General features: G+C 38.0%; 2 protein-coding genes across 3 annotated transcripts; one reads left to right on the top strand and one right to left on the bottom strand.

The window, feature by feature from the left end:
* Positions 1-1,240: 1,240 nt before the first annotated feature.
* RAD1 (RAD1 checkpoint DNA exonuclease) lies at positions 1,241-9,371 on the bottom strand. 2 transcript variants are annotated; one of them, XM_019983006.2, is made up of 5 exons: positions 9,177-9,371; positions 7,805-7,913; positions 6,259-6,517; positions 3,815-3,913; positions 1,241-3,501 (listed from the first exon to the last, which is right to left on the bottom strand). In XM_019983006.2, exons 1-5 carry the CDS (start codon positions 9,369-9,371, stop codon positions 3,324-3,326), a joined length of 840 nt encoding a protein of 279 aa, XP_019838565.1. In that variant the 3' UTR covers positions 1,241-3,323. The 2 variants fall into 2 exon arrangements, with proteins under 2 accessions (XP_019838565.1, XP_070630887.1); XM_070774786.1 differs by having other exon boundaries at positions 3,375-3,501; positions 3,787-3,913.
* A 759-nt stretch (positions 9,372-10,130) lies between these two features.
* BRIX1 (biogenesis of ribosomes BRX1) lies at positions 10,131-18,989 on the top strand. Its single transcript, XM_019983004.2, has 10 exons — positions 10,131-10,303; positions 12,736-12,847; positions 14,281-14,324; positions 15,693-15,763; positions 16,481-16,530; positions 16,658-16,731; positions 16,887-16,937; positions 17,064-17,165; positions 18,155-18,283; positions 18,535-18,989. Exons 1-10 carry the CDS (start codon positions 10,145-10,147, stop codon positions 18,802-18,804), a joined length of 1,062 nt encoding a protein of 353 aa, XP_019838563.1. The 5' UTR covers positions 10,131-10,144; the 3' UTR covers positions 18,805-18,989.
* The last annotated feature ends 3,800 nt before the right edge of the window (positions 18,990-22,789 follow it).

Here is a 22,789-nt window from a genome sequence, read left to right as displayed (position 1 = left end):
AGCTGCCATCTATCTTGGTTCTAAAAGTTTAAAAATGTTACTATTTTTTGAAATCCCCAAGTTTTAAGAAACCACATTGGAAATGTTCAGCACAATACAACTTAATATAAAGTTTCACTCTTGGAAAACTGGAGTTGAGAACTAAGCTCCTTTCTAAACTCATTCAGTGGGAAGCAGCGATCTGGACAACCAATCAAAACACCTGAGGTTTCCAGCCACCCTAGTCCATAAGGTCATACACAGCTTAGACATTCCTTTGGTTATCGGGCACTGAAATTTCTGAGATAGATGAGGGTTAGCTACTTTCTTTCAGTCCCTGTAACTGAATTGGAAAACAAACAAAACCAAGCCCAGCTCAAACTCTCCCACATATAAATTTTAATAAATGTTCATTACCAAGCAGTTTCTGCAACTGGCTCTGGAAGTTCGGTGATGCCTTACCTCCATGTGTTGGCAGTGCACCCATCACTTTGCATTAAAGGTCCACTTAAGGCAAACCTGACAATATTCGAGACGGGACTGTCCTAATCCAGTCAGCAACAAGCAACAGAAATCCCTGGACAAATGGCAGGAGGTAAGTCAAGCCTCAGGCACCAGTCGTAAGGGTACAGACTACAGGCCTCACTAGATTCTCATATTCTTTCCGTAAAGGGATGGGGAACTACTCTGAAAATTTAGTTCACATATCCTGAATACCTCTAGTTTTACCAATGAGAGCCACTACTATTAACTAGGAGTTACATCCAGTCAATGAGCTATACATTTCGAAAAGATAACCTACTTCAAACATTTACTCTTTTATTGAGGCTTCTGAAGTGACTGAGATATGGATGCCAGGAACACCCATGCCAGCTGCCTGGGGCATTTCTGATTAGAAGTTGAGCTGTCCACTGCTGGAGCAGGAAAACCCACAGTAGAGCTGCTAACTGCTGCAGAAGAGCATGCAACCTGACACTCATATAAAAATGCTACGAATACAAACTCGGGAAAAGAGAAAATGCTATTTCCCAATTCCTCAGAACCCAGCAGATTTTGTTTCAGGTGGGGACAAGAGCCAGCAGTATGAAGACAGAAAGGGGAAAAGGGAGTCTATGTAGTTCTGAACCCCCCCACTCACCCTAAGCTGTAGGGGCTGCCACATGCTGCCCTTTCAGCAATGGTAACTAATGCTTAGCAGGACTTGAGAGTATCACAGCAACTGTGTGGCTTCTTATAAAAAAAAAAAAAAAAACAAAACATGTATTACAAGACTTATTTTTATTACAACAGTAAAATTTAACATTTTTGTTTTGAATCATTTCATCAGTTCTAGGTGGAAGCATAATCATAAGTTGGGAATAAACTAATTAAAAATAGAAAAAAATAGCTACTGTTAATTTTATTAGAATTACAATTTTAAAATTTATTACAATTTTATTAGAAAGAATATGAGGTAAACTTCAGAAAGGTAAAGCTAAATCTTAGTCTTTTGTGACACGTGAACTCAACTTACAGTCACCAAAGCATCTGCGTTGCCCAAGTAAGTGCTCCCCCCAGTGGTCTCTCATAGGAACTTGAACAAAGTTAGGCTAGCAAATTAGGGAGTCAAACAGAACACACATAACTAGAAAATTCTTTATTAAAACATATCTTGATGTTACGGTGACTGAGAAAGAATTAAATTTATTAGCTTCTGAATTCTAAGTAACTCAAGATATGTTCAGCTGAAATAGTAGTCTTAAATGTGCAAAAATGTCAGTCTTATTTAATCATAGGTTCAACTTTCATAGTGACTAATAATCTGAAAGTGGAGGTCCTTTTATCTGATGAGTATTTACCTTATCCTGGCACTATTTTAGATACTAGACATGCCAATGGAAAAAAACCAAGTAACTGTCCAGTTTTAAATTTAAAGGAAAATTGTAGTCCTTGAAATGTTTACTGATTAAGTATTTTCATAATTATGTTTTAGACGTGTTTTGTTCTTAATGCTTATTGAGACAAAAAAAAATCTGGACATTTGGCAGATTCAATCATTTCCTTCTTGAACACATACTGTAACTTTACAAAACTCCAACGACTTTTGTACCAGCTGGGCATCCCGAGATTGCCCGGGAGACTTAACTAGTTATCCCGCATTCACCCTGGGCTAAATACCCAGCATTGCATGAGTCGTACAGGTACCCGGGAGCAGCGCCTACGTGCCTGCCCACTGAGATATGCCTTGGTTTGGTTGAGAAACTTAAAAAAAAAAAAAAAATTATTTTTGGTTGTACGAGGTCTTTGTCATGTGCAAGCTTTTCTCTAGTTGCAGAACACGGGCTCTAGGGCACATGAGCTCAGTAGCTGCAGCTGCCAAGCTCTAGAGTACAGGCTCAGCAGTTGCGGTACACGGGCATAGCCGCTCCACAGAATGTGGGATCTTCCAGGATCAGGGATGGAACCTGTGTCTCCTGCATTGGCAGGTGGATTCTTTTACCACTGAGCCACTTGGGAAGCCCTGGTTGAGGAACTCTTATAGGCAAATAGAAGGTATCTAATAAGTACTTACTACAATGACTGGTTTTCAGAACAAGATGAAAACCTGTAATTCTGAAGACTGTTTTATATCATGTTCATAAATGCCTTCAAAATGTAAATAAATCATATAATTATTCAGACTTGTTTGATGACACTTAAACTTCAGAACACTTGCAAAGACATCACCTGTAAAAGCAGTCACTTCAATGCAATTAAAATGCTATTTTTAAAAAATATCCTTTAAAACAGTGGTTCTCAAACTTTAGCAAGGATCAGAATCTCGGGGGGTGGGGCGGTGAAGGGGGGAAGCTGTTTAAACTATAGATTGCTGGCCCCACCCTCAGAGTTCCTGACAAGTTTCCAGGTGGTCTAGGCATGACACTCTGAGAACCACTGCTTTATGACAGAGTCTCCAGAATTCCAACTAGGAAGTGATGCCCATATGCTATTGCTTTTTCTAATAGTAAATAAATAAAAGAACATTTCTGATATGGCTTCACCAAACTTCAAATTTTTATACTCTTGGAATGTCCTACTTAAGTAGAATAACACATAAAACTTATGCACCTTGACTTGTAACAATTTCCGTGAGTTCAAAAGACAGAACCACAAACTAGTCCATACTGGGTAATCTATGACTACGTGACAACATTACTGACAAAACCTACAGCAACTATCGGGACAGGGACTGTGCTGCTCCTCCTCCCTGCTTCTTCCCCTTACAAAATCTTAACAGGAAGTCATGAAGGGCACTGCGCTCAGCATGAGAACATGACCTACTACGCATGTGTACATAAACAGTGCGTGAACCGCCATACTGAAGACTAAGAGTCAGGAACTTCTTCATCAGGACAGCAGTAATATTCCACAAAGCATATTTGTCCATCTTCATTTCTAATCATATACTGTAATGAGAGAAATCCTCGGTTATCTGTTCGAATAGATACCTTACAAGACAGGACTAATGCCTTTGTAGAGGGTTTCAGTAAAGAAATCTTGTATCTGCAGAAAAGTAAACAAAAAGCTGTTATTTGGACACATTTAAAGCATAATTCCAAGTAAAGGACAGAAGTTAGCCAAGAACTACCAAACAGCAAATATAAGAACAGAATCAAAGAGCCGTCCAATTTGCTAATATTTTCTTCATTTTGAAAATTTAATTCACTATCACAATGCCAAATTCCCATGTAAACCCAGCAACCTACTATTTATTTTTTGCTATACTTTTATCTACACATTGAAAGTCTTAAAAAGTTTATTTAATAGAAATATAGTATTTAACCTCACCTTCATCACCAAATGGCAACCTACTGACCTGTTGACCTGGGTCTCATTGCAGTGAAATAATTCCATCAAATCAGAATCTTTGGGATAGTCAAGGTGGGAGCTTCCTGCATTCCCAAAAGTAGATAACCTATAGTAGAAAATGAGCAATTCATTTATTCATTGGTTCAACAATAAGCCACATTAGTATCCAAATAAGCAAACACTTCCTTAAGAAGCTCATTCTGGTGAGTGAAACACATATGTAGACAGCTGTAGACACAGCGCTGTAACAACATAATAAAGATTCCTGTAGGATGCTGCAGTACAGAGCTAGCAACTAATAAATGACTTTGAAAAAAGCCAGTCACAGAAGGAATCTAGGGGGCTCTGCCTCAATCTCATTACCTTAATATTACTTTGATATTGTCCTTCCCTCTTCCTCAAATCAGAACCATGTAACAGGAGAGTGGCAGAGTGACGGGCCCTGATCTATGTCAATGGCAAGCCCAGGGCCCTGCCAGCTATGTCTACTGCCACACCAAGCAATTAGGGCTTTTGTGTGTCTCAGACGCTTTTCAGGCTGTTTTATGGTTTTCTTTGCTTGGGAATATCAGTAGTTTGCAGACAATTTGTGAATGTTTATATTTACTTAACTTACTGATCATTTGTTTTGGAAAGTGAAAAGTGTTAGTGGCTCAAGTCCTGTTCGACTCTTTGTGACTCCATGGACTGAAGCTCACCAGGTTCCTCTGTCCATGGGATTCTCCAGCAAGAATACTGGAGTGGGTTGCCATGCCCTTCTCCAGGGGACCTTCCTGACCAAGGGATCTAACGTGGGTATCCTGCATTGCAGGCAGATTCTTTACCATCTGAGCCACCTGGAATTAACATATATGAGCACTGTATGTGAGCGCTATATGAGCACAGTGATAAAGACCTAGGTGCTTGCTGGCTTTCCCCAGAATCCATCTTTTCCCTCTTCTAACATCACCTCTTTCTCTGAGCCATGTTGTTCATGCCCAGCCATGCTGATGGTTCCCAAATCTATATTTTTAGTCTAGACTGATCTCCTGAACTCTACACCTATCTATCCAACTACTCCCTAGTGCCACAGGCTCAAGTTTAATATATCCAGAAAAAAATATTTCAACTTCCAGTTCCCCACCACCAAATAATTTCCTGTATGGGAGATGAAAAATACCATGATCCATCTAGTCACCCATGCTGAGAGAGATCATGTAGATGAGGAGCCTCTGGAATACTCTGTTTAAAGTGTCTGAAATCTTTAATTCACATCACTGCTTAAGTAGGGTTGCACTCATTTCCATTTTGATTAGCATTTTAACCAATCTTGAGCAAATTTTTTAACTACCTAACCAATAAGAAAAGCCTGCAGTTCTTCTAAAGGAGATACAAAAACAATAATTACACCTCTCATACCGTATGTATTTAACTCCTTTACTCTAATATTCTGAATGATTTCAAAAGAGTAGAAATAAATAAATTCTCTCTCTGATTCTAATCCTGAAGAGTTTTGCCATTTCATTCGTTGGGTCAAAATATGAGAAGCAGCTTGACAGTTTTTGATACTATATTCCTGCTGAAAATTGCCCTCTTAGGAATCTCACCCTGACCATGCCTCCCAAAGTACTCCTGTGCTGGTTCCCTAATCTTAACGGCATGTAATTTTGTTCTCTCTAAGGTGTTTCACGTATAGCCTCATCATCTTGATTTTAAGCTTTTCCTTCCTGTAGTGCTTAATGTTGGAGAAGGCAATGGCAACCCACTCCAGTACTCTTGCCTGGAAAATCCCATGGACGGAGGAGCCTGGTAGGCTGCAGTCCATGGAGTTGCTAAGAGTAGGACACGACTGAGCGACTTCACTTTCACTTTTCACTTTCATGCATTGGAGAAGGAAATGGCAACCCACTCCAGTGTTCTTGCCTGGAGAATCCCAGGGACGGGGGAGCCTGGTGGGCTGCCGTCTATGGGGTCGCACAGAGTCAGACACGACTGAAGCGACTTAGCAGCAGCAGCAGCACTTAATGTAAATATGCACACTATAGGTGATTGATACTTAAGTGAATGAACCATGTATAGAAAACACCTATTCCCTCCAGCATCTGTACTAACTTGGGAAAAAGAGATACTACATGCTGTAAACACCTTTTGCAAAAGTTTAAGCTCAATTTTCCTCACAATGCAACTGATCTATGGTGGTAAGTAGAACAGCAATGAAATGATCACTAGTTTATGAACTCAGAGATGGGGCTACTCTTCTAGAAACCAACACTACCTATGAAGCTTTATAGTGAGTTAGTCTTCCTGGGTCTTCTAGTGTCCTGACACATAAAAGTATGAACTAAGAGTAGAAGCTCTCTGAAGTTCTGAAAATTTTCATAACCTGGGTAACAAAAACTGCATTCTAAGAAAATGTGTAAGCAGGTAGATGGAGTAAACTACATTAACCAGGACTGCAGGGCTTTCAAGTACCTGAAATAAGGTTTATCTGGAGACATGGTGATCTGCAGGACCTCACTCGTCATATCCAACTCGGAAAATGCTTCACGGAGCCCCTCTGACTGCAGAATAATTTTATTAATGACATTGGTGCTGCAGAAATCAAAATCCAGAGTCTCCTCAGGCTCCTGAGTGTTGATTTTACACACTGTCACCACGCCTCCTTCTTCCAGAAACAGCATCAGAGGGTAACCATAACCTTGGTAACACATCCGAAGTGCAGTAAAAGTCCCTGCAATGGAAACAAATACTACTCTGGGCTTAGCTTTAGAGCTCTGGGCTCAGTTTCTACCTCAAATCATGCCTAAAACTCAAGAACATTTTACCGTGTCCATTTCTAGCATATATGTATGTATATCCTTATGAGAAGGGATCACATCTTTCCTGATGATAGTTGTGTGTAGACAATTCCAAAAATAACTGCAAAAAATTGGGAATAAAATGTAACTCTTTGAAATCATTTTCCAGGTTGAAAAAAAAAACACTTTAGAGATAGCTAGGTGATTATATATAAATATACAACTTCAGGATGGAGAATCTATACAGTCCATATTGCATGTATTAATAATAACTGTTGTAGGATAGATTATGCTATTCTTAAAGGTTCAATCTGGATTGCTTTCATATTGTCTTATTATAACATCAATGTATTTATTGTGATAAGGACCCTTCCAACGTTTTCTACTGGGAGATACTCTTTATATTTCACCACATCTTAAGGTCTAATTGGGAGAAAAAGGGTGGTTAATGGAGGTTAGGGTTTTAGCTCTGCAAAACTAGTACTAAAGAGGAGAAGGACTATGACAGGACACTCTACTCCTCTTAGTGGGTGGAGAACCACACTGAGGAATGGAAGAAGGCAGGTACTTTTATGGAAAACCAGTTGGGGATCACTGCATTAGAAAATGTATAATTTTAACCAATTCCTGACAATTTCGGAACTGTCAGTACACAATTAAAACATATTTTCTAGAGGACCATAACTGATCCTTTCCTATGAAGTAAAAATCATTCTTCTGGGGTTTCCTTGTAGTTTTAACTATTGTTAAAAGTATATGACTATTTTAAAGAAAAGCATTTAGGAAAATAAACTGAATTTATAAATAGGGCTTAAAGAAAAAAGAGCAAATGTCAAACACAGTGAACTGGGACTCAGGACAACTGGTATCTGTTTTTCTCTGCCACTAACTATAATTCTTGACAAATTAGGGAAAAGAAGCAATTAAAATATATTTCTCAATGTTAAACATATTTAAGACATGTTCAAAGTATCCTTTTGATTAGTTCAAATTTAAAATCCTAAAAGCTTTGTAAATTAAAAGATGAATGTAAATTAAGAACCATTAGCATCTACTAATATTATGAAAAATCAGAATATATGATTGTGGCAAATGAAAAATAAATTGGCAATTAATTTTTTAAACAAATGTTTATACTACTTATATTCTAATAATTTTCGCTGTATTTTTCTGACCATCCAGAAATGCTTTTATGTTATTATGACAATAAAATAGTTCACCTGGCACAGGACTTGATCCAAAAATAGATAAACAGTCTAAAAGGACAGTTAAATTAATTCGAAAAGTAACAGACTCTTCTTGAACTCTAAATTCTTGAAATATTCCAGCCTATAAAAAAAAAGTAAATGTGAAAATGTATGTTAAAGAATGATAATGCACACATACAATTCTAGAGCTGACTTTATGTTTTTAAAATAACAATATTGTGCTAAACCCATGAAAATAATTTGATTATCAGTCAACACATCTTAAACTTTTTCAACTGAGATCCATTAGAATACTACTACTCAGTAGTTGAAGGTGAAACTGATTTCAGTCTGATGCAAAACTTTATGAAAAGGTCCTTCATCTATCTCCTTGGAGCTAAACTATCTCCTACATGACTCTCCCTTGTCTTCTTTTTGTGCCCATCAGTTGGGCTAAGGTCATGTGGAAAACAGCCAAACAAATTAGACAATGCATGAGTAATAACTGACTCTCAATTTCTTTTTGAGGACAGGAACCATGTCTGATTAATCCCTCTATACCTGAGGTCATACTGTGCCCTTAGGTGTTCCAAAAACATGCTAAATTAAATGTGAAATCCTATCTGAACCATACAACTATTACTTTGTAAGAACAAACAGATTATAACCAATAAGAGGAAAAAATACTAACAGGGAAGTAGTGCAAAAGAGCATATACTACAGAAACAAATGTTGTGGGTTCTCATCCCACCTAAGCCACTTGCCAGCCATAGGACTGCTGACAAATCACTTAGTGTCTCAGTTTCCACAAATGTAAAATGGGAATAATAATAGAACCACCTCATAGGACTGTAGGACTGTTGACTTTTTTTAATTTATCAAAATAAATTTATTAAAAGTATTCAAAGACCACTTCAAAGTTTAGCCGCCATCAGTACAGTTTTGGCACTCATAATGGACATTGTCATTTTCTACACAAAACACTCATTTTAGTACAAACACCAACTGACAGTTCAAACACATATCGTTTCAGTTTTAGAGTTATGTGAGACAACAGTACTGATGATCTGTAGTCATGGGAACTTCAGTACCCTTGCACATAGTAACCGTATATTACCTAGAACTAAAGAAACTACATCTAAACCACTATTGTGAGCATTAAATGATTTAAATATATAAACATACAAAACACTCAGAATAAGTGCCCACCTATAGTTTAAAATATTTTAGACATTATTAACCATTATTTCTGTAAAACACGATAGGAAAAGGATTTGTTACCAGGAGAGAAAAAGAATTCAAATAATGATATTTTGTGCTCCAACTTAAGTAAGGACCCTTGGAATTCATTGAGCTGGGTGAAGAATGTCATATGTCACCGGATTAAAGGTGCCAACTTCCATACCTGAATAAAAGCATTTGCTTGTACACATTTTGCGTTTTCCACTGTAACCTTGATTCCATTTTTAGTAGCGAAACACGTGGCATGTTCTCGGAAATGAATAGCCTTCAAGATAGTGGAGAGGTTCCTGACGTTGTCAAGGCTGGCCACTAAGCAGTAATCATTCTCGTCTGGGATCCGCTGGGTTAGGAGGGGCATGGTCCACGGCGCATGCGGCCCCGAGGGATGCTCCTGATGAGATGCGACAGTAAAACTCCCCGTCCAGGCTGACGAGGCCCGCGATTTCAACCTGCGCTGAGCCGAGTGGAAGAGGCCTGGACGCTGAACTCGCCGAAGTAGGGACTGAAACCCCACCTCTGCCACTTAACTATCTCTAACTTTGGGGGAAATTACCCTGTAAACTAGGGTTTCGTCGTCTTTAGTAAGGAGACAGTAACACGAAAAGTTAAGAAGGACAGAAATACGCAACTAGCACGGTCAACCGGGGTCAGTTTCGCCAAGCCAAACAGAGGCTCCGCTTCCTCAGTCAGAGAAGAGGTGTCCCGCGCCTCCAATCTTGCTTCTAACAGGATATGCGCTACGGGGGCGGGCTTGAGTCCTTGGAAGGTCCTTCAAGAGACCCAGACAACCACCCACCACCACTCACCAGCCCACGACCCGCTTACAGACTTGTCTTGGGATCCCCAGCGCCCAAACCCTACCTGTGCGCAGCGCCCGGATGCAGCTCCTAGAAAACTGCGGAAGAAGTGGAACGGCTCCCGCCACTCTATTCAGATTTGCCGGTCACCTCGGCCACCGTCACCACAGAGATAGAAGAGGCCTAGAGAGCCGACCGGGCCGTACCATAAAGACGGGAAAGAGGCACCATAGAGCTGCAGGACTGTGGAGCTGGGGGCCGGGACCATAGAGACGGGAAGGCGGAGCGAGCGGCAGAGCCGGAAGGAAGGCCCAGAGCGAAGGCGCGGAGCAAGATGGCAGCGACCAAGAGGAAACGGCGTGGAGGCCTGGCGGTTCAGGCGAAAAAGTTGAAAAGAGACGCGAAAGATGGCAAGCTGCCGGCTAAGGCGAACGACGTATCAGAGGAGGCGGCAGAAGAAGAGAAAGATCGTATCCCAGGCCCAGTTTGCAAGGTAAAGGGGGCTTTGCGGCCGCGGCTCCACGCGCTTTCGTTGTGGTACCTACCTGATTACCGCTCTGCGGGTTTCAGAGATGCTGGGGGTGTTACGGGAGCTCCGTCTCAGCTCTCGGCGGGACCAGCTGCCGCCTTTACATCTAACCCTAGTGCACGTGGCTGCACTCTTGGCAGGCTGCTGACTGAGCAACTTGACCGATTTCACAGCTGTTACTGCTCGCAGAGAAGCGACTTTCGGCGACTGTTACAGTGTTTTGTCTTCATTTCCTTCGTTTTTTGTTGTCGGAGAAAGGAATTCTTCCTTAAACTTGTTTGTCTCTCTCGAGTATATATCCCTTCCAGTGATGGGATAGCCAGAATATTTCCGTATTCTGAATGTTGAAGCTGGTTATGCGGTTCTTTAAAAAGCTACTGTCCTTTGGGACTGTGCTTTAGACGTGATTTTTTTTTTAATTTTACTTTTAATTGGAGGATAATTGCTTTACAATGTTGTGTTGTACAGTTTTCTAATGTACAACAACGTTAATCAGCCATAAGTATACATATATCCATTCCCTCTTAAATCTCATTCCCATTCAATCCCCGACTTGATTTGTAACTCTGAAGGGATACGAAAAACTAGGGTAGATACTGTGAGTTTTTAGGTGTATTCGACAAAGTTTTAATGTGCCAAGCACTGTAAGAAGTTAGGTTTCCCGTGCTTTGGGATTGCAAAACTAAAACGTGACCACTTTCTCCTAAAATATTGGAGTTTAGAAGGAAACTAAGAACTGATATGTAAGTTGATGGTTTTTTTTTTTTTTTTTCAGAAGAAGGTGAACACAAGTTGTTGAATCTTTCATTCATCTTAAGCTAGATAAAATACTGTGGAGACAATTCGTCTGATTTAGTAATTTCCTTCCGTCGTCCCCCGCCACCCCCACAACAGCTTAGCATGCTGCTGCTGCTGCTAAGTCGCTTCAGTCGTGTCCGACTCTGTGCGACCCCATAGACGGCAGCCCACCAGGCTCCCCCGTCCCTGGGATTCTCCAGGCAAGAACACTGGAGTGGGTTGCCATTGCCTTCTCCAGTGCATGAAAGTGAAAGTGAAGTCGCTCAGTCGTGTCTGACTCCTAGCGACCCCATGGACTGCAGCCTACCAGGCTCCTCCGTCCAGGGGATTTTCCAGGCAAGAATACTGGAGTGGGGTGCCATTGCCTTCTCTGACAGCTTAGCATAGATCTGTATACACCACGTAGTGAATGACAGGTAAATTTGGCAAGCGCTGGGAAAGGAGTTAGCTTTGAGGAATGAAAGATAAGCTTGAATTCTAACCCTGATATTAATTAACGGGGACATTTTGAACTCTTCTCATTTGCAAACTAAGGAAAAAAAATGTAATTTACTCTTTGTGAAGAGTAAACTAGACCTGTAGATTATCTGTAAATGTTAGTGTTCTCATTCTTCCCTTTAGGAGCTAAAAAGAAATGTGATAGTATCTGTCATCTGAGTCATAATATGAAATTTTTTATGTAAGTGCAGGAGATAAAGATTCCTTTAGAATAACCAGGTAAGGGATCATGAAGGATTTAGCCTTTGAATTGTATCCCAAGGTAAGGGCAAAATTTCTGTATTCAAAAATGAGAGGGAACAATATAAGTCCAGAGGGAGAGAAAAAAACTAATCAGAGGTGTTTAAGTGGATGAAATGCTGACTTGGAAAAAAAACAAAACAGCCAAATTGGCTAAAGTATAGGTAGAAATATAAATGTGCTTTAGAATCTAGTGTTAAAGCTGTGTCGTTTTGAACTTTGTTTAGAAAACCCTGGAAGATAAAGATGTGATTGGAGCGAGCAGGTGGTAGTCCACCTTGTCTATTGGAGGAGCTCCTGGCAGGGAGGACTAGCATTTGAAGATCTGCAATTGTTATGAGATTATAAGAATCTGAACCTTGAAGGCAGTATCACTAAGAGAGGACTAAGAGTTGTTGGAAAGAGAAATTGACAGCATTTACTGGTGCTTATGATATGAGATAATGGAAGATTCAAAGCATGGGGGACTGAAATGATGGTGACATCATCAGAAAAACAGTAAGGAAGTTTACCAGCTTTTAAGATTTGGCATCCTAAAGTTGAATTTGAGGTAAGTCAGATACTGGATTATTTAAGCTAGAAAGAGTTCCTTATCTTTCTGTAGAGTTAGTTGACAGTGAAAGCTGTGAGAGTGATTATGAGAACTGTCATAATCAGGAGGAGGAACTGGAGAAATTGAAGAAAAACAAAGGGAAGCCAAGGAGGTTTCTGGAAAGCAGCTGGGATCAGTAAATGCTACTGAGATTGAATTAAAGGCTGAGGTCAGGATTGTTTGGGTTGCTACTTGGAAGCATTTATTTTTAAGCAAACAAGATAGATTCACCATGAAATGTTAAAATTCTCACACTTTTTTCCTTTAGGGAAAGTGGAAAAATAAGGAACGGATTCTCATCTTTTCTTCTAGAGGAATAAATTTCAGAACAAGACATTTAATGCAAGACTTGAGAATGTTGATGCCTCATTCTAAAGCAGGTGCTTTTATATCATATGTGTTAAAATTTCATATTTGTAAACTTGCCTGTTTATATATTTTCACTTCTAGTCACACTTGTTCATTCAGCATGTCAGGTAAAGAACGACTTCTCAGAAGTTTTATCTGTTCAATGCCAAGATTTTTCCAATTAATATTTTTTAGAAATTCTCTGCAAAATGCATTAACCATTGTCTTCTCTAAAACATTTTTTGAAAATCCAGGAATGACTTCATTATAATGTTCTCAGAGGCCATGAGCTGGTTTGTCCTTCTAAATTAATCAAGACTGCCATGTATTATTTTCTGCATTTAAAACAAAACAAAACAAAAAATTGTTCTTATTAAAAACTTAATGTACCAGGAGTATGATTTGAAGAACCTTTAAGTTGGGGCTCAGTCTATTAAATGCCAAGCTTTTTCTTTTATAATGGGATGTCTTACAGGCAAATGAAAAACATTTAGTAATGGGATTTGGAACCATGACAGTGTTCTCATGCAGCTGTATTTTGTGCCTGGGTTGGGAGGTGCTTAGGTTTTAATTCTTGGTAATAACATAACAGTGTTTCTGAATAAAATAACAGTGTTTCTGAAACTGAGGTCTGTAGTTACATAAAGAGAATTTTAATTTGTATTGTTTCCTAAGCGAGTGTTTCTAAAACCTGTGTCCTAAAATTGGTTTGTGAGAATTTTCCTGCTTTGGAAAGAGATTAATAAAATGAGGTAGACCTCATTTTATTGTGCTTCACTTTTTTGCAATTTGTTTTTTTCTCCATATGCAGACTTGTGGTAACCTTGGGTCAAGCAAGTCTCTTGGCGCCGTTTTTCCAATGGCATTTATTTGCTCACTTTGTATCTCTGTCACATTTTGGTAATTCTTGTAGTGTTTCAAACCTTTTCATTATTATTTTGTGATCTGTGATCAGTGATCTTTGAAGTTACTACTGTGGCTCACTGGAGGCTCAGATGATGGTTAGCATTTTTTAGCATTAAAATATTTTTAAATTAAGGCATGTAGGTTGTTTATTTAGACGTAGTGTGTTTGTACATCTGATACTACGGTATAGTATAAGCATGACATTTATAAGCACCAGGAAATGAAAAAAAATTGATGTGACTTGCTGTCTTTCAATATTCTCTTTATTACGGTCATCTGGAACTGAACAGGCAGAATCTCTGAGGTATGCCTGCACACAAAGAAACACTGCCTAGATCTTTATAATTCCTGAGGACTATTTTCAATCACTCATTTTTGCATTTCAAAAGAACAAGATTTTTAAAGAGGTCATTTGTCTTCAGCTCTAATCATTTTGAAGATCAATCTCATTTAAACTGAAAATTATAAAGATACTTAATATTTAATTTTATAGAAAGTATGAGTGATTTGATTGAAGTAGCTTTGAAATCTTTTTAATTGTTTTTTTTTCTTTTTACAGATACTAAAATGGATCGTAAAGATAAATTATTTGTGATTAATGAGGTAATTTAAGAAAATAAAGTAAAATATTCTAGCAGCACTATTTAGAAACTATTTTAGAACATGAGAAGTTGATCATTTAAAAAATAAATCAGTTATCCAGTGACTTAAGTTGTTTTATATAAGATACGCAAACTTTAATTATGTACCTTCTAAAATTTTTTATAGTACTCATTGTCTATTTCACATAGTTTAGTGCTTCAGTATGTATTATTTCTTGGTCATTCTTAAATTTGTCTTCTCTCAATAAACATATTGAAAGTATGTTGCTAGTATTAAAAGCAGTGCATATGATATTTGCTCTTAAGGTATTATGAACTAGTAATAGGTTAAAATTTCAAAGTAGTGTTGAAGACTAAACTTCCATTTTTAAAGCAAATTTTTTTAAAACTTAGAAGAATTGTTTTAAAAAACAATTAGATACTTAGATACTTCTTTTTAGTTATTAGAAAGGCTTCTGTTATTCATTTAGCACAAAATTTTGAAGCCCTGTTCTATCATGGGATTATTCTATAGAAACAGTGTTAAAAGAAATGCCCCTGTCGTCATGGAACTTACATTCTAATGAGGGAGTCAGGCCCCTAATAGGTAGTATAATTTCAAGTGAAGATAGTAGACATAAACAGGATTTGGATTGCAGCAACTAAAGCTCACAACTTAGCATGTAGTTGTATTTATTCCGAGAAAGTAAGCAACAAAAGCATTGGGTTGATGAATTCTTTAAGCCTCAGGTAGTATATATATATTAATTTATAAATACTACAGTAATAAAGGACATCATTCCCTTATTGCTTTTGTGCATTTCTCACTTGCGACTTTATAAATCTTTAAGACGTTGAAGTTTACTTCAACTTGAAATAGGTTTTGTATACTCCTTAGTGATTTTACAGAACCAAATCACAGAAATGGTAGTACAGATGAGGAAGAAAAAACAAATTTCTTGAGCTTAAAATAGAACAGCAAAAGAGTTAAACATCAAAGTAATGGTTATAAAGGATGTTTTTGGTTCTTTAAGGACTGTTTTTCTACAATTGGTGAGGTTGTAATGTGCTTTATTCCTGGGGTTGTCTGTTTTTAATCTTAGTAGTTTGTACACAGCAATATGGTCAGAAGAAGAGGTTCCCCAAGGGAGGCCAGTTAAAATGCTAGACCAAAAAGAGTAGCTGTTTCCGTCAAAGAGGTGGGCAGAGCATAGTTTACCTTATGCAGAAAATCTAAACATTTCTGCAAATAAATCTACTTTGATTTAGACCTTTGTAACCTCTTAACCTGCTGAAGTATTCTTAGAGGAATCTGAATATTCATTCTTTGAATTGCTTTAGATCTTAGTTTTATTATGTATTTCATTTTTCTATACTTTGCTCCATTTAGGTTTGTGAAATGAAAAACTGCAATAAATGTATCTATTTTGAAGCTAAGAAAAAACAAGATCTCTATATGTGGTAAGAGAATGTATTTTTTTTTAATTTTTTAAATTATGAAAGTATAACACATTTACAGAAGACTTAGAAAATAAAAGTTATAGTTCCACAATATATTGCAATTATTTTTTAGTAGATTAATTATGATTTTTAGTTGGAGTTTCAATATCAAACTCTCAAAAATTAATAGAATGAATAGACGGAAAAGTAGAAGAATATAGTGGACTTGAAAAGCACTGTGAAACAATTCAATATAATTAAGATTTATCCAGTTTCACACAACAGCAGGATACAAATTCTATTCAAGTTCCCAGAGACTGTAAACCAGGAGACACTGGAACATATCTAGGGATGTACAACAAATGCAAAAATTCCATGGTTTAAAGGTATTGAAATCATACAGAGTCTTTTCTTTTAAAACTGTGAAATTATGTTAGAAATCAATATCAAAAGAGAATGTATTAATTAAATTTGGGAATATGTGAGTATTGTTAGCACTTTATGGTATCTTTTCTTTTTTTTAAACTGTGCATTTTATGTTTTTGACTGCACCATGTGGCATGTGGGATCTTAGTTCCCAGACCAGGGATCAAACCTGTGCCGCCTTGCATTGGAAGTGCAGACTACCACTAGACCACCAGGGAAGTCTTTGTGATATCTTTTAAATCGAGCTGGCAGTAAGTTTTTACTACATTCTAAATTCTAATTAGTTGAAAAAGCTTCTTTTATATTTTTTAGGCTTTCAAATTCACCTCATGGACCATCTGCTAAATTCCTTGTTCAAAATAGTAAGTTGACTCAATTTAAATTTTTTTTGTGAGAAAATTGAAAATAATCTTTTGGGATAATTGAAAATAATCTTTAGGGATAATTGTGCCAAAGTTATAACTATTTTTGTTGTTATAATTTTTCTAGTTCATACCCTAGCTGAGCTAAAGATGACTGGAAACTGTTTAAAAGGTTCTCGGCCCCTCTTGTCTTTTGACCCTGTAAGTTTCTCATTCAGTGTATGAGGTTTAATTTTCTTACTGTGCATTGTTGTTTTTTTTGAGTGGATATAGTTGTATAATTCAATTTAGTTAATAAAACACAACTTTAAGCAAAAGTAATGTTGTCAAATAATATGTTCACTTTATTCTTACAGGCTTTTGATGAATTACCACATTATGCTTTGTTAAAAGAACTCTTAATTCAGGTAAATATCTTTACTAGAAACTGTTTTTAGTAAAATATTATAAATAAGTGTCTTCCTTTTAACTTTATCTAAAACACACATGGTATGTCATAGAATACAGAACTAACGCGTCCCTTTTGCCACCAGATCTTCAGTACACCACGGTACCATCCCAAAAGCCAGCCGTTTGTGGACCATGTGTTTACATTCACCATTTTGGATAATAGGATATGGTTTCGGAACTTTCAGGTTAGCTTTTGTTTTTAATTATATAAGTTAGTATATATAGTGTTTATGATGTAGAATAGGAAATGATACTTTTTCTCTTAAATAGCTTTCTTTTCCCTACAGACTTGTAGTAAATAACCCCTATTTCATAATCTAAGTTCATGGCTATCAGCTGAGTATGGATTTTCTCACAAGTCATTATACATTGAATAAAATATAAGTTTCTCTCCTAAGAGGTTTTAGAGTCTGCTGGGGCTGGGGCGGGGTTTTAGACTTAGAAAAACATAGCCCCCATAGAAAATATTTGATGAGAACTATTAGATGAGTCATACAGTGATTCATTCAGGAGGAGTGGTGGATGAAAACAGCAAGACAGAATTTCAGACAGCGTGTGAAATAAACTGGGCTTTTTTCTGCTTGTGTTAAGCAGAAAAGATATGTGAGTTAAACATAGCCCCTTCTTAACCTCTGAGTGCAGGCCTGCCTTAAACAACAATAGTAGTATTTGTGGTTCAGAAGTTGCTCCTTAATTCCACAGTCAGTAGCCATTCAAAAATAAATTTTGCCGTGTATCCTTTTATATGCCTTTTAATCTAATTTGAATTAGATTTATAAAAACAACTCAAGGATTGATTTAAATTTTGAAAGAGTGCCCCATAGGGTGCTTGAATATTCACATTTTGTTATCATGGTTGCAGTTTTAAATAATGATTTGACCAGTTTTGCAAGAAGACATGTGTTGTGAGAAGCTAGATACAGACCAGATTGAAATGACTCAATTTTAAAGACACACTGAAAAGACTTTTATATTTTTCTATGACAACTGCCTGTAACCAGTAATACATTTCAGAAAATATTGATGATTTGGCATTTGCCAAGTTTCCCTTCCACCTTAGCTTTATTGGGTATCAGTTCTTTTAGGCACATTTGTAATGAGGATATAGCCCGTGTACCATTTAGAAGTATTTTATTCAAATCAAAATGAAATGTTTTCCTTTTTTTGATTAAAGATCATTGAAGAAGATGCTGCTCTGGTAGAAATAGGACCCCGTTTTGTCTTAAATCTTATAAAGATTTTCCAGGGAAGTTTTGGAGGACCAACTTTGTATGAAAATCCTCACTACCAGTCACCAAACATGGTAAGCTGTTTCTATTCTGTGGTCCTTGATGTCCTAAAACTCTTGGGCCAAAGTAATTCTGTCAAGTAAGTGTTCTGTTAACTGTGAAACTGAATTTGGCTTTTGCTGCATCCAGTCTTACAGATTACTTTTTTTTTTTTTTTTTGATGATGCAGGGTGAAGGGAAATAGGTATCATAAGTGAATGTCCTTGCCATGTATAAAATGTTTATTTTTATTCAAGAGCACCTTTCATATTTTTTTTGTTTCTAGCATCGGCGTGTCATAAGATCCATCACAGCTGCAAAATACAGAGAGAAACAGCAAGTGAAAGATGTGCAGAAGCTGAGAAAGAAAGAACCAAAGACTATTCTTCCCCATGATCCCACTGCAGATGTTTTTGTTACGCCAGCTGAGGAAAAGCCGGTAGAAATACAGTGGGTGAAACCAGAGCCAAAAGTCGATTTGAAAGCCAGAAAGAAAAGGATTTACAAAAGACAAAGAAAAATGAAACAGAAGATGAGCAGTGGGAATGCAAAATGAATCAATGGAGAACTAATTTGACTTCAGTTGTTTTATATTTATTTTGTGTTCAATGTGTAAATACTTTTGTTATTTGCGATGACCTTACATCTAATAGTGTGACATTTAAAAGAAAAAACTTAAGATTTTGTGACTTTGGTCTGGGTGGGTCTATGTTTTTCTAAATAAAATATCACCAGAACTCATCACCTAATTTCTGTTTTTCTTTTTAAAGCTTTACATATTACTAAAAATTTAGCACACTTAAGGTTTAGGCCCACTGTCTTGGATTAAAATTTTCAGTTTATTAAAGCTGAAATTCAGGCAGATTTACTGGGTTGTTGTCATATGTAAAACAGTATTAGGCACTTTGAGGGCATCGTTTCAGATGGTGCACAGTGAGGGTAGAGTGCTAGAAGGGGAAGCATCTTACTGAAGTTTGAGTCCCTGAGTCACAAGGCACGGGAAGAGCCAACTTCTCTTGTTTTCTTACCTTGAAAAAATATGAGAAAAATATTTAGGTTTTGCTAATCAAATAAGTTGATATATGTATTGAAAGTGTTTGGTAGATTACAAATTTAATTTAGAAGCAGTGGGTGTAAATTACTTTAACAGTAAAAGGAAGAAAAACGGAACAGTTACGGCACCAGAACATGTGAGTTTTTCCTGTTATGAAAGAACTTTATTTGAAGCAGAGCACTGGGCTTATCACCCTGAAGAACGATAAGTAGTAGATAGGATTCTGGGTGCAAGCGGCCAGAGACAGGGTAGGGCCATGTGTGTGGTGGTCTGTCACTTATTTCCTGCTAATCGTTTTCCCGTCCTTGATCTGCAACATTAGTAATTGCACAGTATTCTACTCTGCAACACCTCAGCAGTCCCTTACTGTTGGATATTTGAGTATTTCAGTTTTATCTTTTCTGATACAGATGCTTGCAACAAACATTCTACACATATTTTGTACACTATATGTAGTTAACCCTGGTCAAAAGTTAGAAACTTGTTCCTCTAAATATTGTACCTTACCAGAGGTTAGTGTTCATTTCCTTGTACCCTTGCTAATGAGATAATCTGTCAATTTGATAGGTAAAAAAAATGAATACTGTTTTGGCTGGGTATTGGTTTTTCTTTTGTGACTAATACTGTATTTGTGTGGTAGTTACATGAATTTGTTGGAGAAGGAAATGGCAACCCACTCCAGTATCCTTGCCTGGAAAATCTCACGGACACAGGAGCCTGGTGGGCTGCAGTCCATGGGGTCCCAAAGAGTTGGGCATGACTGAGCGACGAACGTTTACTTCGGGGGGAAAAGCCCTTATTTAAGCAATTGAATATAGGATGAAAATAAGACGTTATTGTAATCATTTATGTGGATACCCTCTTGAGAGTCCCTTGGACTGCAAGGAGATCCAGCCAGTCCATTCTGAAGGAGATCAGCCCTGGGGTTTCTTGAAGGAATGATGCTAAAGCTGAAACTCCAGTACTTTGGCCACCTCATGCGAAGAGCTGACTCATTGGAAAAGACTCTGATGCTGGGAGGGATTGGGGGCAAGAGGAGAAGGGGACGACAGAGGATGAGATGGCTGGATAGCATCACTGACTCGATGGACGTGAGTCTCAGTGAACTCCGGGAGTTGGTGTTGGACAGGGAGGCCTGGCATGCTGCGATTCATGGGGTCACAGAGTCGGACACGACTGAGCGACTGATCTGATCTGATGTGATGTGGATACCTCATTTGAATGAGAATTTCTCAAGTCCATGTTCATTTAGAAGTCAACCTGTTTAATAAAATCTTCCTTTAGGCTGAAATTTACATATAGTGTAATTGTCTTTAAATTTTGATACAGTATTAAAAGCAAAAATGGATCCTCTTTCCTTCAGGAGGAAAAAGAGGCAAGTGACTGAGAAGTAGCAAAACCAGATGGAATTGGAGAAAGAAAAAAGTTATTTTTTTGTTCACTTTACTCCCCTTTCCTAATTCCATTCTCAGATAGGGAAATGTCCTGTTTTTCCTTGCACTCAAACTTCTCAATCTTCCCTATTATCACTTATAATCCAAGACCATATAGTATCTTCCTTCTTTGGAAAAGAGACTAGTGTTTGAATTTTTAGTAGTGAGTTGGTTGGACAGTGTTGTGCCTAGAAACTTGAGATTTAAGAGTTGGTTTGTTTTGATTGTGCAGAGGGCAGGATGTTAGGGAAGAAAGGGACAACTTCATAGACTGGGTATCCTGATCCTGTACAAGAGAGATTTGTTAGCAACAGAGCCAACCCTTCTAACCGTATGTGGCTGACAATATAAATTTAACAACTGATAGGTAAACATTCCAGGTTCTAGTGAAATATATTTGAACAGTTGCAGGGATCTTTCATCCCATAATACAGTGTATCAGTTACATCAACCAAAACCTCCTGCTGGTTAAATACTATCCCTTCGCTGCATTTTTTTTTTTTTTTTGGTGGCACCTCTTTTTTTGTGGCTTCAGCAGTACATGAACCGTGAACTTTCAGATGTTAAAGCTGGTTTTAGAAAAGGCAGAGGAACCAGAGATCAAATTGCCAACGTCTGCTGAATCATCAAAAAAGCAAGAGAGTTCCAGAAAAACATCTATTTCTGCTTTATTGACTATGCCAAAGCCTTTGTGTGGATCAGGATTAACTGTGGAAGATTCTGAAAGAAATGGGAATACCAGACCACCTGACCTGCCTCTTGAGAAACCTGTATGCAGGTCAGGAAGCAACAGTTACAACTGGACATGGAACAACAGACTGGTTCCAAATAGGAAAAGGAATATGTCAAGGCTGTATTTTGTTACCCTGACTATTTAACTTATATGCAGAGTTCATCATGAGAAAGGCTGGGCTGGAGGAAGCACAAGCTGGAATCAAGATTGCTGGGAGAAATATCAATAACCTCAGATATACAGATGACACCACCCTTATGGCAGAAAGTGAAGAACTAAAGAGCCTCTTAATGAAAGTGAAAGAGGAGAGTGAAAAAGTTGGCTTAAAGCTCAACATTCAGAAAACGAAGATCATGGCATCCAGTCCCACCACTTCATGGGAAATAGATGGGGAAACAGTGTCAGACTTCATTTTTTGGGCTCCAAAATCACTGCAGATGGTGATTGCAGCCATGAAATTAAAAGACGCTTACTCCTTGGAAGGAAAGTTATGACCAACCTAGATAGCATATTCAAAAGCAGAGACATTACTTTGCCAACAAAGGTCCATTTAGTCAAGCCTATGGTTTTTCCAGTGGTCATGTATGGATGTGAGAGGTGGACTGTAAAGAAAGTTGAGCACCGAAGAATTGATGCTTTTGAAGTGTGGTATTGGAGAAGACTCTTGAGAGTCCCTTGGACTGCAAGGAGATCCAAACAGTCCATCCTAAAGGAGATCACTCCTGGGTGTTCATTGGAAGGACTAATGCTGAAGCTGAAACTCCAATCCTTTGGCCACCTGATGTGAAGAGCTGACTCATTTGAAAAGACCCTGATGCTGGGAAAGATTGAGGGCAGGAGGAGAAGGGGACGATGGAGGATGAGATGGTTGGATGGCATCACCGACTCAATGGACATGGGTTTGGGTAGACTCCGGCAGTTGGTAATGGATCGGTTCCTGGGGTCGCAAAGAGTCGGACACGACTGAGCGACTGAACTGAACTGAACTTTTCATGTGGGATCTTAGCTCCCCTGACCAAGGATCTAACCCGACTCTCAGCAGTGAAAGTGCTGAGTCCTAACTGCATTCTTAACCTAAATCGATCTTGGAAATGTAAGTTTAGAGGCCAAGAAGTTAGTGATGGATGTGATGGATCCATCAAGAGTGATGGATGGGTGGATCAGCGTAATTTTATTCACGGTAGTAAAACATAAAAACGTGTTGATGCTTCCCTCTTAAATTGTTTCAGTGTAAGTCATTTTATTTATTATTATTTCTCATGCACAGTGGTTAGGACAAGGAGTATTACAGATCTCATTAAGTGGTAACCGAAGCAAAGAG

This window comes from Bos indicus, chromosome 20, assembly GCF_029378745.1.
Source record: "Bos indicus isolate NIAB-ARS_2022 breed Sahiwal x Tharparkar chromosome 20, NIAB-ARS_B.indTharparkar_mat_pri_1.0, whole genome shotgun sequence".
In the NCBI taxonomy this organism is placed as follows: domain Eukaryota; kingdom Metazoa; phylum Chordata; class Mammalia; order Artiodactyla; family Bovidae; genus Bos; species Bos indicus.
The sequence above is the reverse complement of the archived record's forward strand: the minus strand, read 5'-3'. Positions and strand labels throughout refer to the sequence as shown.

Coding starts and splice junctions, on each gene's coding strand:
- RAD1 (XM_019983006.2), bottom strand. CDS start 9,371: ATGCCCCTCCTAACCCAGCGGATCCCAGACGAGAATGATTACTGCTTA. Junction 7,914..9,176: donor AAGCAAATGCTTTTATTCAG/GTATGGAAGTTG, acceptor TTTTTTTTATAG/GCTGGAATATTTCAAGAATT. Junction 6,518..7,804: donor TGGATCAAGTCCTGTGCCAG/GTGAACTATTTT, acceptor TTTCCATTGCAG/GGACTTTTACTGCACTTCGG.
- BRIX1 (XM_019983004.2), top strand. CDS start 10,145: ATGGCAGCGACCAAGAGGAAACGGCGTGGAGGCCTGGCGGTTCAGGCG. Junction 14,325..15,692: donor AATTATTTGTGATTAATGAG/GTAATTTAAGAA, acceptor TGCTCCATTTAG/GTTTGTGAAATGAAAAACTG. Junction 15,764..16,480: donor AAACAAGATCTCTATATGTG/GTAAGAGAATGT, acceptor TATATTTTTTAG/GCTTTCAAATTCACCTCATG.